The following is a 16,103-nucleotide window of genomic DNA, read 5'->3' on the forward strand; positions in this document are numbered from 1 at the left end:
GTTATTATCGACCCATTTCATTAGATTGGTCCCAAAATTTAACTTGAGCAAGGATCAGAGGCATTGCTATTGTTAGTGTTACCTCCTGTAATTTTAAGCAACCAAATTGATAACGTGAGAAAATATTTCACCTCAGCAAATTATTTTCTTTCTCACTTTCCTGGATGGTTGCAAAGACTGGGAATGCATGACATGGGGAACCCCAGAAATGGACTTCATTTTTATAATTGGCTATCTGTCAATCAAAAGTCTGTCCCACCAGTCTAATACAAAAACTTGTTAACATAAATGCAATTGAAAGGAATTTTAAAAGTTTAGTGATCCTAAACATTTTGAAACTTGAAAATATTCTTATAAATAACTTGTTCACATTCTACTTTTCAGACATTAAGTTTCTTCTCATTGTCTTGTGTGTTGTACTGGGTGTGCAATTCAACACAGAACACAAACATTAAGTACTACATATTATTTGTCGAAGTATTTATTTTGCCATAAGTTATCTTGTTGTTTAGGTATAAATTAAAACTGCCAGTTATCAAATAAAGATAATGAATTGACGGTTGTGATTACTAACCTGAATTACTTAAAATCATCTCTTCAGGGAACTGGCAGTCTTGATTCAAAATCAGATTTGTCACACAAGAATAAGAGTAAGAAATTTAGCTCAAGCATTCAGTTATATTATGACTGGAACTGCGGTACAGATCATCACTCCATTTACCTGCCTTTCTGTTTTATCACTTGATAGGTGAACTGAACAAAGAAAAACTAATTGATCTGTCTGAAAATCCAAAATTGATGTAGCATTCTTAGCGTCTGGTGAGAGCAGTTATGGAGTTTCTATGCTTTTTGTTCATAAATGGCCTATTCCTCTAAGAAAATATTCCTCTTATTATACATCCCCTCATTAGCAGAAACAGTATTTTGCCCACTGGAATAATTTAATAATTTTAAATGCTTGATTAGATTACTCAAACATTTATCAATTCAAGCCAAGTATATGCAATCTTTTAGGAATGCTTTAAGCCCTGGAATGATTCCAATAACTTTATTTTGTGGCCATTCTAAGAACGTGTGGGGGGTATAAGCAAGTAGGGAAAGAGTTAAGTTTTGAATTTAGTGAAACAAGAGGTTGAGGTGAGCATGACTCAGATCAGGTAAGAACTTGCAGTTAACAATGGGGTGCTGGAAGCAAGGGTAATGGCTTAATAAGGTGGAAAAGCATTCATTATGTAGAGTCATTTAACAATATTGGAAGAATTCTGTATGTAAGGTCAGTTTTAACAAGATGAAAAGTATTCATTATGTGAAGCCAGTTAAGGTTAAAAACATTCATTATGTAACGACAGGTGGCTTAATCTTTACTATTGACACTTGCTGATTGTAACAGTTATCCAATCAATATTAATGTTGCCTTATCTGGATGCTCCTCCCTGTAAATGACTATATAATTCATTAAGAAACTGCTGTTCGATAGAGAAGACTGAGAACTCATATCTCTGTGCACATGGGTTATTGTTCTCTCACCTTCCAGGGCCTGGAATAAAGATGAAGGAGATAAAACTATACTGTGTCTCTGAGTGTTTTGCTTTGACTGAAGGGGGAAATGGGACGACAATTCCAAGACAAACGTACCTTCCCTTGGGCACAATGTGGAAGCAACATTACAGATAAGGTGCAACAGAAACAACAACAGAATTTGTTGGAAAAACTCAACAGGTCTGGCAGCATGTGTGGAGAGAAATCAGAGTTAATGTTGTGAGGAAGGGTCTGAGGAAGGGTTACTTGACTTGAAACATTAACTCTGATTTTTCTCCACAATAGCAGCCAGGCTTATTGTGCTTTTCCAGCAATTTCTGTTTTTGTTTGATTTACAGTATCAGTAGTTCTTTTAGATTTTATTTCCTACAGATGAGGTTTTAGTAAAGCCTTGTGCATCTAAGGTCAGCCTTCACTTTTAAAGTAAAACTCCCCCCAGGTGCTCCAGTTTCTCCCACAAACCAAAGATATGCAGATCGGGTGGATTGGCCATACTAAATCGCCCATAGTGTTAGGTGCATTAGAAGGAAAGGGGTCTGAGTGGTTTACTCTTTAAGAGGGTCAGTGTGGACTTGCTGGACCAATGGCCTGTTTCCACACTGTAGGGAAACTTAATAGAATGGCCAATATGCCATAAACCTTTCTGATTATTTAATGTATCCGTGTGCATTACATTTTAGTGATTTGTGTAGCAATCAGCTGTTATAATATCATAGAGGGATGATGTAGTGTAATAGTAATATGATTGCACAATCAAAAGATTAATTACATGCTGATTCTATGACAATTATAAATTTAAATCAAGGGGAGGAAATGGTCCAGTGGTATTATCATTGCACTGGTATGTTCAACTGTAATATTCCAGGGACCAGGTTTGAATCCTACAATTGGACTGAAAAATTCAATCCAATAAAAATCTGGAATTAAGAGTTTTATGATGACCATAAATCAGTTGTCGACTGTTGGAAAAAACCTACCTGGTTTATTAATGTCCTTTAGGGAAGGAAACTGCCATCCTTATCCGGTCTGACCTACATGTGACTCCAGACCCACAGCAATGTGGTTGACTTTTAACTGCCCTCTGGGTAATTAGACAAGGGCAATAAATGCCAGTCCAGCCAGCAATGCCCTCATCCCATGAAAGAATAAAACAAAAATTCACTAGATTGAGAAAATACCAACAAACATCATATTACCATTCTAAGAACATCTGTATGACCAGGTTAATGGCAGATCTGGGATATTTTAAGTACAGTATTTATGAGGAGTGGGGTACTGTCCATTATCATGGGGCGGTTTAAGAAAACAAAATACTGATTTTGGTTGATGTGTTGAAGTCACAATACTTCCTTTTAACTTACTATTTTCAAAATTTGCCAAGTAAGCAACAGCATCAGGCAGTCTGTTATGCTGTAAGCATCTAAGAGAAAGTGAGGACTGCAGATGCTGGAGATCAGAGCTGAAAACGTGTTGTTGGAAAAGCGCAGGTCAGGCAGCATCCAAGGAGCAGGAGAATCGATGTTTCGGGCATGAGCCCTTCTTCAGGAATGAGGAAAGTGTGCCAAGCAGGCTAAGATAAAAGGTAGTGAGAGGAACTTGGGGGAGGGGCATTGGAAATGCGATAGGAGGAAGGACGTTAAGGTGAGGGTGATAGGCCGGAGTGGGGGTGGGGGCGGAGAGGTCAGGAACATTTCAGAGAACACCTCTGGGACACCCGGACCAACCCAACCACCCCGTGGCTCAACACTTCAACTCCCCCTCCCACTCCACCAAGAACATGCAGGTCCTTGGACTCCTCCATCGCCAGACCATAGCAACACGACGGCTGGAGGAAGAGCGCCTCATCTTCCGCCTAGGAACCCTCCAACCACAAGGGATGAACTCAGATTTCTCCAGCTTCCTCATTTCCCCTCCCCCCACCTTGTTTCAGTCCCAACCCTTGAACTCAGCACCACTTTCCTAACCTGCCATCTTCTTCCTGACCTCTCCGCCCCCACCCCCACTCCGGCCTATCACCCTCACCTTAACTTCCTTCCACCTATCGCATTTCCAACGCCCCTCCCCACCTTTTATCTTAGCCTGCTTGGCACACTTTTCTCATTCCTGAAGAAGGGCTCATGCCTGAAACGTCTATTCTCCTGCTCCTCGGATGCTGCCTGACCTGCTGCGCTTTTCCAGCAACACATTTTCAGCTCATGCTGTAAGCATCGCCAGAATGAATACGATAAAAATCCATTCATCTCATGGTCATACCATGTGACAAAAAACTTTGGCAAGCTATATTATTAGTAAACTACACTATTATAAACTGTTAAATCAAAAGGAAAGTGCTTACTTTTTTTGCAATAGACAGCTTTAGATCTGTGAAAAGAAAGCGTTAAAGTTATATTGGAACTTTTCAACTTTCAGATTGCTGCTTTGTTTTGCATGTCAGCGTTTTGGCTGGGTCATCCTTTGGTTGATAAAATACAAGAGTCGATAAAGTGTGGTGCTGGAAAAAGCACAGCAGGTCAGACAGCATCCATGAAGCAGAAGAGTCGATCTCTCCCGCTCCTCAGATGCTGCTTGACCCCAATGCAGACCGCATTTGCAGACCGCAAATATCCTTTATAAAACACAAATCTTTTAAATTTTAAGACTGCTTAGTCTTTTGTTTTAAGAGAAAAAAATTACTACAAATCACAGTATTTGCATATCATACCTTATAGAAGCAATAATTCAGCTGCTGACTCATGTCATCATTATGGATCTCTCACTCTAAATCAACAATATCTTACACCAGGGCATCAATGTGGACTTCAAGAGCTTCCTCATTTCCCCTTCCCCCACCTCATCCTAGTTTCAAACTTCCAGCTCAGCACTGTCTCCTTGACTTATCCGGACTTGTCGAACCTGCCTATCTCCTTTTCCACCTATCCACTCCACCCTCTCCTCCTTGACCTTCATCTCCTCTCCCACTCACCCATTGTACTCTATGCTACTCTCTCCCCACCCCCACCCTCCTCTAGCCTATCTCTCCATGCTTCAGGCTCACTGCCTTTATTCCTGAAGGGCTTTTGCCCGAAACGTCGATTTCGCTGCTCGTTGGATGCTGCCTGAACTGCTGTGCTCTTCCAGCACCACTAATCCAATATCTTACACTACCTCACTGACAGTTATCTACATCAAGACATTCTGCAGTTTCACCTGATTGACGGGTAAAATATTGTAATCTGGTTTATTTGGGTAGCTTTCAAAGTCAAGAATAGTCGACGTGGAAAATGCATCAGAACTGAAGGTCACGAGATGCCTGCTTTGGCAACTTGGGGACAGATGTGCCAATCCTGTGGGCACACGTTTAACTCAGATCATCACGGACAATCAGTGCACATCACCTGAGGCAGGTCAGAAACTCTTTCACTGCCTTTCCCTGGCACACTTTGCATTTCCTTTTGAGAAAATGGAACAGTTTAACGGGGGAGACCAATCCGCTGGGCTGTCAAACTAAAATAGAGAATCACTGCATTGGCATTCAGCTCCCAAGTTTTGAATTGTTGCCACCCCATCTTGCTCATAAGGATGCCCTATCGACTTATACATATTCATGTCATGTTTCTTTAAAAGAAAACAGAGGTCAAACAGCCAGAATGGATTGCAGGCCAGCCGGGCTGTGATTTTGCAGGTCAGTAATGAGCAGTTTGGAGGATCACACACACCTTTCCTCCTCCTCCTCACCTCAGTGAGTGCAGCCGCAGGCTCGCCCTGTCACCCAGCCACTCACTCACACACACACATACATACACGAGGAGGGAACACCGCCGCCGTGTTTACCATAGCTTTGAAAAGGGCCGACCTCCCGGAGAGTAACCAAGCCTGACAGAGCTGAACGATCGGAGATTATTGCAGTTCTCGGTCGGAGAAGCGAACCACACAATCCAGGAAAATACGAGCTCTCCACACGGCAGCCATGTCGCGAATTCGGAGTTGAGGGGAGGGGTGTGGAGCCGGTGATGAGTCACCCTAACCCTTCCGACCCGCCGAAGTCAGGCAGCATCAAACCCTCCTCCTCTGCGCCGACGGCGGACAACTGGAAGACGGGGGCGAGCGCGCACACCCAGACAACCCGCCCCGCGAGCACGCCGCCACAGTACGAGTCAGAGCAAGCCTACCGCGCATGCGTCGCGCCCTTCCCGCGTACAGTAAAGCCTATTTCATCCCCGCTATCCAGTGAGCATTGTGCACGCGCCATCCTCCTTCCGAAATTGCGTGCGGGTTCGCCCCATTCAAACGTGTCTGACGCGTGCGCTGTGGTGCTACTCGGGTGTTTGGGGAGAGGGAGGGAGCGGGACTGAAGGGAGGAGGAGGAGGAGCTTCGTCTCCCGGGAAAAGACACATCTGTGCTGCCGCCATGTTAGGCCAGAGTGAAACAGTAGGACTAATAGTTGTAGTAGCAGCACTGGGAGGAGTTGGTCTTAGCTTGTGATGTATATACTCCGTCTAACATTTCGAGTTTTTTTTCACTCTTAAATCACGTTGGCTCAATTAAGTGGCTCTGGGCTCTCGGCAAGTGGTAAGGGCAGTTTTGTTTTCATTTTGTTGACTGTCATTCCCGTCATGACCCAGTACCATGTCATGTGTGTGTTTTTAGTTACTCCCTTTGAAACTGTATTTGCACTTTCGTGGTCAGGCAAAACTTTAAAAAGATCATTACCCGCACGTGGATGTTAGGGACTTCTTAAACTGCCTTCAACTCATTTCGTGTTACTTTGACATTTATTAGTAGTTGTTAACCAGGGCATTTCAGTTCCTGCAGCAGTTCTTGGCTGAGCTGCTGTCATTCTGTCTGTCCGACAGTATGAACGATTAAACACTTTTCAGCATTATTCTCTTCTCTAATTTTGATTAAAAATTGGCAGGGGCTACTGGAATTCTGGAATCAGAATAGAAAATGCAAGAAATACGATGCTGATATCCAAAAAAATTAAGAAACTCCTTGAAGCTGAAGCCAGTCTGTTTTCTCCGTTGTAGAAACATTACCTTATGGTCTCGACTTCTGTTGTTTCTCCAGAAGTTTCAAGACGTCAAAGCACTTTAAAATAGCTCAGGTATATTCGAGGTACTTAGCCCTTGGTGTGATGAAATGAAATCTGTCAGTGTACCATATGAAGTAATCAAATGATCAACTTAGTTGTGTTGGACGTTGACCCTGGGAGAAGTCCTCAGCATTCAAAATAATTCCACAGGATTTCTCTCATGTCTACCTGTAGACAAGTGGGACCTCAGGTCTCGTCAACCATCAACTCATTAAGATTGATATTCCCAATCCATGTTTGCATCGTGCTGCATCCTATTACTCTCTTCAGATTGTACTTCTGTGAGGAATGTAGGAAATGGGAGCAAGAGTAGGCCATCTGGCATCTTGGCTATGCGACCTAACTTGTTAGCATGTCCTGCATTATCCTCACATTCCTCTATTAACATCTAGTATTCTAATGATCTCTGTCCTTAGCATGCTTGATGGCCAAGCTTCCACAGTCCTCTGGGCTAGAGAATTCCAAAGATTCATCTTCCTTTGGGTGAAGAAATGCCTCCTTGTCTTAGTCCTAAATGGTGTTCATCTTCATTCTGAAGCCATTTCCCCTCATTTAAAATGTTCCACCAAGTGCAACACATTTCGGGTGGCTCAGTGGTTAGCACTGCGGCCTCCCCACCAGGGACCCAGGTTCATTTCCAGCCTCAGGTGACTGTCTGAGTGGAGTTTGCACATTCTCCTCATGTCTGTGTCAGTTTCCTCCCACAGTCAAAGATCTGCATGTTGGTGAATTGGCCATGCTTAATTGCTTATACTGTTCAGGAATGTGTATGTTAGGCGCATTAGTCACGGGAAATATAGGATAGGGGAATGGATCTGGGTGGGATACTCTTCGGAGGATCACTGTGGACTTGTTGGGCCAAATGGTCCATTTCCATACTGTAGGGATTCTATTATATCTCTAGAATTGAGCTCTGAAAGAATTGTTTTAACTTAAATCACCACTCATTCTTTTAAATGCCAGATAATTCATGCCAGCAAATTCTCTTCAATCTTCCCTTGTAAGATATTCTTGCCATGCGAGGGATCGGCCTGCTAAACCTTTGTCACACTCCCTCCATGCACATGACATGAATATTTTTAATGAGCTGTATTTGATGTATCTTTGGAGCAGGTAGGACTTGAACTATGGCCTCTGGCCCAGAGACAAGGATACTACTGCTGCATTACAAGGCCATGTGCCAACTACATATCATTCCTTGGGTAAGGAGACCAGAACTGCACATGATGCTCTCTATGCGGTCTCATCAAGACTCTACACAATAGAAACATGACCTTTTTTTTTAAACTACTTACTACTGGTTTTTAGTAACTTATGAACAAAAACATTTAATGGTAAGGTGGTGAGCAAAGAGACCCTGGAGTGCAGGTTCATAATTCCTTGAAAGTGGAGTCTCTGGTACATAGGATAGTGAAGAAGGTGTTTAGTATGCGTTCCTTTATTGGTCAGGCCATTGAGTATAGGAATTGGGAGGTCATGTTGCAGCTGTAAAGGACATTAGTTAGGCTACTTTTGGAATATTGTGTGCAATTCTGGTTCCCTTTCTAGAGGAAGGATGTTGTGAAACTTGAAAAGATTTACAAGGATGTCGCCAGAATTGGAGGGTTTGAGCTATAGGGAGAGGTGGAATAGGCCGGGGCTGTTTTTGCTGCAGCATCGGAGGCTGAAGGGTGACCTTACAGAAGTTTATAAAATATGAGGAGCATGGATAGGGTAAATAGACAGTCTTTTCCCTGGGTTGGGGATGCCAGAACTAGAGGACAGAGGTTTAAAGTGAGAGGGGAAAGACTTGGAAGGGACCAAAGGGGTGACTTTTTCATGAAAAGGGTGGTGCGTGTATGGAATGACTTGCAAGAGGAAGTGGTGCAGGCTGGTACAGTTATAACATTCAAAAGACATTTGGTCTAAAACAGCAGCTAATGAACTTGAAAGACACTATACAGACCACAAGCAAAACTGATGTCACTTACAAAATGCAGTGTAAGAACTGTAACAAACAGTACATTGGACAAACAGGCAGAAAACTAGCCACAAAACAACATGACCCTCTCTCACTAATATCCTTACATACAGATAAGGAAGGCCACCATGTCGACTGGGACAACACATCCATCTTAGGGCAAGCCAAACAGACACGCATGAGAATTCCTAGAAGTGTGGCATTCCAACCGGAACTCCATCAACAAACACATTGAGTTAAACCCCATCTACCACCCCTGAGAAAAAGAACAGGAAATTACATCACCAACTCAAAGAAACCCAAACATAGAAAGCAGGAATCATGTACACTGCTTTGCCTGAGGCCCACTGAAAATGTTACCTAGTAGGGTGATGAAACATCTGGAAATGAACCTCTCAGCTCAGCGAGCAAACCTACATCCATTTGGGTAGATACATGAATAGGAAGGGTTTAGAGGGATATGGGCCAAGTGCTGGCAAATGGGACTAGATTAATTTAGGATATTTGATCGGCATGGACGAGTTGGACCTAAGGGTCTGTTTCTGTGCTGTATATCTCTATGACTCTAAACACTCTCCACTCTTGTGGAAAAGCAACAGAAATGTAAAAGTTTCATTTCTTTTTTCTGCGTTATATTCTGTATGCCATGTTCTTTCTTACTCCTCAAGCTTATCTGCCTCCCATTGAAGACTGTTTGCATTTGCTTCACTATGCACATGCGCATCTAGTTCTTTGTTAGCAAACCTGGAAATATTACATTTGGGCTTCACATGCTAATCATTATAGACTGTGATCAGTACAAGCACTGATCTTTGTGGTACCTCACTAGTCACAGTCTGTCAACTGACCATGACTTGTTTATTCTTATTGACTTGTGTTTTACTCATTAACCAGTGCTCAATCTATGGCAGTCCTGAATGGTCTTTTGGTACATTGGTACTGTCCCTATCTTTGGTATAGCCGATCTGTATAAAAGTTCCACCTGCTTCCATGGTGTATCATAACATGTCTAAACAAGTTGATTTCAAAATTAGAAGTCTTGTGGGAGAGTGTTAAGTGCCTACCCCAAGGCAAGAAGTGCTGTCTTCATGTTCCATCTGCTCTGTGTCAAAACATGTTCAAAAGGTTGATTAAAATAACCATTGGGCTGTATCTCCTGACACCCCACAAAAGCTTCACATTTCGCATGTGGATGATCTGTGTATGCACACTCTGTTAGTTTGAAACAAAACATGTCAGCATCTAAAGGTGCATAATAAATATGAGTAAATGGGATGAAGTTATGTCATTGACTGATGTACTGCATGTGCACGTTTCGCACATGCGTATTGAGAGCATTTTGGGACTGTCAACAGGCATTGTCTAACTGTTACACCCAATCCCGTGTACAGTATTGTTGCTTTGTAACTTCCTGAATGGAACATTATCAAAAGTCTTCAGAAGATTGGAGGGTGTCTAATGTTGTGCCATTATTTAAGAGAGGCTGTGAGGAAACACCAGTTAATATAGACCAGTTGGTCTGACATCAATAGTGGGCAAGTTGTTGAAGGGGATGATAAGGCACAGAATTTACTTACATTTGGAAAGACAAGGACTGAATCAGGATAGTCAACATTTTGTATGCGGGAAAGCATGTCTCTCAAATTTGACTGAGTTTTTTTAAAGAGTTGACCACAAAGATGGATGAATGCTGAGTGGTAGATGTCTACATGGTCTTTGACAAGATTCCGCATGGTAGACTGGTTCATCAGATTAGATCACATGGGATCCAGCGAGAACTTGCCCATTGGATACAAAGTTAGCTTGATGGTAGGAGACAGAGGGTGGTGATATAGGTCTGTTGCTTGGACTGGATACCTGTGACCAGAGGTGTGCTGTGAGGTTTGTTGCCAGGTCCATTGTTTTTTCTCATTTATATAAACATTTTGGATAGAATTTAGGAGGAATGATTAGTAAGTTTGCGGATGACACCAAAATTGTTAGTATAGTAAACAGCGAAGAAGGTGTCTAAGAGTACAATGAGATCTTGATCAGCTGGGCCAATGGGCCGACGAGTGATTGGTGGAGTTTAATTGAGTTAAATGCGAGGTGTTGCATTTTGGGAAGCCTAACCAAGGCAAGAATTAGTTAATGGTAGGGCCCTCGGGAGTGTTAAACAGAGACCGAGGAGTGCAGGTACATAGTTCCGTGAAAGTGGTATCACAAGTAGACAGGGTGGTAAAAAGGCATTTGGTACGTTAGCCTTAATTGGTCAGAACATTAAATATTGGAGTTGGGATGCCATGTTGTGTCTGAACAAGACATTTGTGAGTCTGCATTTCTTTTTAAAATTGTAGAAGAATCCCTGCAGGCCAGTTGGCCCATTGAGTCCACACTGATGCTCCAAATGAGCATCCCATCCTCCCAAACTATCCCTGTGACCCTGTATTTCCCATAGTTAATCCACCTAGCCTGTACATCTCTGGACACTGAGGGCAATTTAGCATGGCCAATCCACCTAACCTGCACATCTTTGGACTGTGGAATGAAAGCGGAGCACCTGGAGGAAACCCATGCTGACACAAAGAGAATGTGCAGATTCCACACAGTTGCCCAAGGCTTTTAGAGTATTGAATACCATTCTAATCATCCTTCTATGGAAAGGGTGAAAGAAAAACTGATTTATAAGAATGTTACCAAGACTGGAGAGTTTGAGTTGCAAGGAGAGGTTGAATAAGCTGGGATATTTTTCACTGGAGAATGGAGGCTGAGGGGGTGACCTTACAGAGGTTTGTAAAATCATGAGATCTAGGTAAGGTGATGAAGTGAGGTGTCCCCCCCCCCCCCCCCAATATGGTAGGGGATTTGAAAACTAGATGGCATAGGTTTAAGGTAAGAAGGGAAAGATTTAGAAGGGTCCTGAGGGCCAACTTGTTCACTCAGAGGATGTTGCGTATAAGTAATGAATTGCCTGAGGAAGTGGTAGAGGCGGGTACAAGTTTTCGAAGTATATGGGTCAAACCTGTCTTGAGACTAATTCAGTTTAGGAAACCTGGTTGGCATGGACAAGTTGGACTGAACGGTCTATTTCCATGCTGAATGACGCTAAATCCAAGCTCTCCATATCTATGCATTCCCCCACCCTCCATTCATCTATTCTGCTCAGTATACACTCATGAGTCCCTTTGTATAAATTTAAGATGCTTCTGTGTAGTCCTACCATGATTTTACAAGTGTGTAGTTAACGCACCCTTTAATTAATTATCTAAAAATTTGTAGTTCACAGTTTCCCCTCTCCCTCCTTTCTTAAATAGTGGGGTTACATTTCATACCTTCCAACCTGCGCAAACTGTTCCAGAATCTAGAATTGTTGAAGATGGCCACCAAAGTAAGTTGATGTAGAAATCTTGCTTTAGAATCCCTGAATTACTTTCTCCCATCTGATCTTAATTTGCTTGCTTTCCTGTAGTAATGCTACGCTTCTTGAACACTAGACTTTTTGTGTTTGTAATTTTCTACTGTTTTATCTCTGCTTCCTTCCTACTTTTAAAACTGGCCCTTGTCTTTCTCTGAAATGTGCCTTCTAACTCAATGTTTTGACATGTTTTTCTGCATGTTATCAAGTTGTTTAAAATCACCATCTTGTGCTGCACCTAATGAATTGTTTCTCCTGGGAATTTTTGAATAATAAAATCCCTTGCCTCTCTTCTCTGAATTTAATTATTTTCAAAATTTGTATTAGAAGACCCAGAAACCAAGAAAATTATCATGTGCGTGTGGATTAAAATCTTGTCTAATATCGGTGGGTATGTAAATTTGTATTATTTCTGCGCTGGTCATTTCACCTAATGATTCTACAGTTCAAAGTAGTATTCCTCAGTAGTTGAACCACCTAAATTGTTAATTTTCAATAAATGTAGGTATTAAAGCTGTAGTTTGCACTTGAAGACAAGTTAGTGCTATGTACACTTGTGTACATTGCTAGTTCAGCATCTGCATGTAAAAAGAAGTGTCAGTATTGTGTTTTGTCAACAGTTCTGAATGTAAACCGGAATATTCAAACAAACCGTAGGTTGCCTAGCAGCTAGCTATTTGGCCACCTTTGTATGTTAGTACAGTTTATCCATTACAGACTCAGTAAGTTTAAATTAAATGTCAGCTTTTCAGTTATTTAAGTAGTTCTTTTGTGTAAATCAGGAAACCAAATTCACTGTGCATATGTAGATATTGTGTGAAATGTTGAACTTATTACATTTATAATTGTAATAGAGATATCCCATTCTTTCTGGTACCTTAATAAGAGTTTTAGCAGCATAATGTATAAATTATTGTTCAAGATTAATCTCAGTAAATAGTCATATGACTTGTCATTGTACTTATTTGGTGAACTAGTACCCAAACTTGAAAATATGGCCCAACATACATCAGTGCATTTTATGCACATCACACATCTTTGTGATGTTGTTAACTATGATAGATTGTACCTGCTATGGCTTATGCTAGTGATATCTGTATGGCATACAAGTACTAAACTCTCAATGCTCATTTGAGACTGCATATGAATTTGGTAAGACACAATGTACGCTTGGTTTGTTTCAGTCTGAGTGCTGAGTACAATAATTTCACATGTCCAGCATGATGCTTTTTCAAAATCCTCGCATCCAAGCACTTTCATTGTTGCATTGGAATTATTGCTGCACATTTCGAAGTGACATGTACTTTTGATTAGTGATTAAACAGAATCTCCAGTTACACTTGATAACTTTTGTTTTCTGATCATATGTTTTAACAAGTTCAGTAAATAACATTTTGCATAGCTCTAAGTTCCCCTCCTGCCAGTAATTAGCATTGTTCATTCATGAAAGTCATACTGAAAATAGTCCTTCACTATCTTCCGAAATGCATTAAAAGTATTGTTTGTTGAGTAAAGAAGTTGGAAATGGTGGATAAGTTCCGATGCCAAACAATGCTAATATATTCTTTTCGTGCAATAAAATATTAAATGGGAATCCTGAAGCTTTGCGATAGGAACAAAAATGAGCACAAAATAGTTAGTATATTCACATTATTTTTCCAACGTATTCAATGGTAGAATGCTGGTGACCTTGCTATTATTGTAGAACATGCTCTAAGCAGAATTTTGTGGCTTGGACTCTAATTCAGACATGCTCAAAGGAATCAAAACGAACAAATCCCTGGGGATAGATGTACTTATTGTACCAAAGGTAATTTCACAGTGCAGGATTCTACTTGAAGGCGGTCATCTAATTTTCCCTCAATTACTATTCCACGTTTTGAAAAGGAACTAAAATTTTGGGAATGAATTTGCATACCCATATATGTTTGGGTTTATCCTGTCAAATCAAGGGAGCTGATTCTCTAACATTGATATGGCAAGCCAATTATTTGGGTTTTAATTTTCTCATGAAATCTATGCTACTTTTAATTGCACTGAAAATATTTAAGGGTCAATCATATTGCAGTGGTTTGGTGTCCCTTTTGGGCTGAGCTGGATAAAGGCAGCAGATGATCTTCCCTAAAAAACACTAATGAACCAAAATTGGCCTTTTCAACATGGTAGTTTCATAGTTCCATTTTCTTGGTCTTCACATTATTCAGCAGAATCTTTGAAATTGCACTTTCAAGTTTCTGTGCTTGATTAATCTATACTTGTTTCAAATAATGCAGACAATTATCAATTTCATACTTTTATGAAGTTGCGTAATGTTTCTGCATTACGACTTGCACACCTTCTGTTTCCCTTGATGCCAAATATGCCATTATACGCAAGTTGCCCAAATTTGTGTTCAAGGCATAACTAAATATAGAAATCAAAAAGTTGCTATCAGAGAGATGAAATTCCACACTCAAACTTTGATCGGTAAATAAAATCTGAGGTAGTAAAATTCCACCCATGTAGTTAATTATCAGTGCCAGAAAAACTGACTAAAATGAAACTTTTAAAATTACATTGAAGGAATGCTAAGACGTGAAATGAATTGACAATGTTTCTTTTGATGAATGAACTTCATATTTACAGTTTAAATGCAGGAACCTAGCTACTTGGTGTATTTGAGTGGGAAGGCAGAAAGTGAAGTGCTGTTTTGGCAAAACTAAAGGTGGAATCGAGTCTCTCTGATAGCAACTTTGATTTCCATCTTTAGTCATGCCTTGCAGTTACTTTGAATGAAAATTTGGGTAACTTACATGTAATGGTGTATTTGGCATCAAGACAAACAGAAGGCGTGAAAGTCGTAATGCAAAAACAGCCAGGAAGCTAAATTGCGTGCAAAGATAAGTTAGAATCCATTAAAAATTCCCAATACCTGTATACTTATTGTCACATTTGGAAAGTGTCAGCTGCAGTTGTGACTGATTCCTGAAGAATACCTTTGGGGGCACCTAAAACATAGAAAATACTTTGCAAGTTTCTTTCTGCCCAGTAGGTTTTACACATGATGGAAAGGAAGCATCAAAGCTCAACATAATGCAAAATTTTGTGGCAGCTTTATTTTATTCACTCTTGATCTGTGACATTCAAAAGTGACGTGAGCACATTTTAAATAAATAATTGCATAAAATTATGTACTTTGAGAACAGAAGAATAGCTGTAAAATAATATTAAACTCCATTCATGAAGTAAATTTATGTGTAGCAGCATAATCTGAACTTTTCTGCAGTTAGCACATTGTTAAACATGTAGCCTTTTGACCGAGATGTATTTATGTTTTCAATAATAATTTTACTACTGCTCTGATTTCAGAGCAGTTCAGTGAAGATTGCTATAATTTACTGATGGCCATTTCCCCAAGACCATTAATTCATGGTTATGTTTGTATTTTTTCCTATAGAAGTGAGCACTTTTCACTATATTTTACGTCTTTTTTTTGTCTTTGTGGGTCATGGGTGAACAGGATATATACTGAGATAAGAGATGAATAGTAGAGTTCTGGATTGTTTGGACTTCACCGAGGTTAGAACTCGGGTGTCCATCAAGAATACGAGTTGTTTGGGTTCAAGTTAATGAAGACATGGGTAAGGACATAAATATTGGAAATAAAGTGGAGAATACAATTTAATATTCCCGTTGCACTGAACGTTATCCTATAAATTGCTCTATTCGCATTGTCATTTGGTCTTGTTGGACATAAACACTCCAATCCGTAAAACAATTTTTGGTGTTATTCTATATACAGTAAGTAAGTGTTCAAGTATATGAGGATTTGCAATGGACACTTTCTAAACTGCTCAGAGAGTAGTAAGGGTATGGAATGCTTTGCCTGCAACGGTAGTAGATTCGCCAAGTTTAAGTGCATTTAAGTCGTCATTGGACAGGCATATGGACGTACGTGGACTAGTGTAGGTGGGATGGACTTCAGATTAGTATGACAGGGTGGCGTAACATCGAGGGCCGAAGGGCCTGTACTGCGCTGTAATGTTCTAAGTCTAAATAAGCTTCATACCACTATCATATATATTGTGTATTGAAATCCCAGGTTTCAAAACAGTTTTGAACAGCAAGGTGCTAGTCTAATATGGAATGCTAAGAAATT

General features: G+C 40.6%; 2 protein-coding genes across 10 annotated transcripts in view; one reads left to right on the top strand and one right to left on the bottom strand.

Moving 5' to 3' along the window:
- fbxo9 (F-box protein 9) overlaps nt 1–5,614 on the bottom strand; it is a 94,140-nt gene extending 88,526 nt beyond the window's left edge. For all 7 annotated transcript variants that reach the window (XM_072560405.1, XM_072560386.1, XM_072560415.1 and 4 more), the window contains exon 1: nt 5,350–5,614. Coding sequence is in view for 4 of the 7 variants with exons in the window: in XM_072560386.1 (XP_072416487.1) it covers nt 5,350–5,352 (3 nt within the window). In the remaining 3 variants the exon portion in view is untranslated. The remainder of the gene's footprint in view (nt 1–5,349) is intronic.
- Nucleotides 5,615–5,885: 271 nt separating this feature from the next.
- Nucleotides 5,886–16,103, top strand: part of LOC140464874 (serine/threonine-protein kinase ICK-like) — a 75,258-nt gene continuing 65,040 nt past the window's right edge. Inside the window, exons 1-2 of one of the 3 annotated variants that reach the window (XM_072560453.1) lie at nt 5,887–6,088; nt 11,865–11,938. The gene's annotated coding sequence lies outside the window, so the exon portion shown is untranslated. Of the gene's footprint in view, nt 6,089–11,864; nt 11,939–16,103 lie in introns of all 3 variants that reach the window. The other 2 variants (XR_011955011.1, XM_072560448.1) reach the window with 2 other exon arrangements.

The sequence above is a fragment of the Chiloscyllium punctatum genome, chromosome 3, assembly GCF_047496795.1.
Source record: "Chiloscyllium punctatum isolate Juve2018m chromosome 3, sChiPun1.3, whole genome shotgun sequence".
Classification (NCBI taxonomy): domain Eukaryota; kingdom Metazoa; phylum Chordata; class Chondrichthyes; order Orectolobiformes; family Hemiscylliidae; genus Chiloscyllium; species Chiloscyllium punctatum.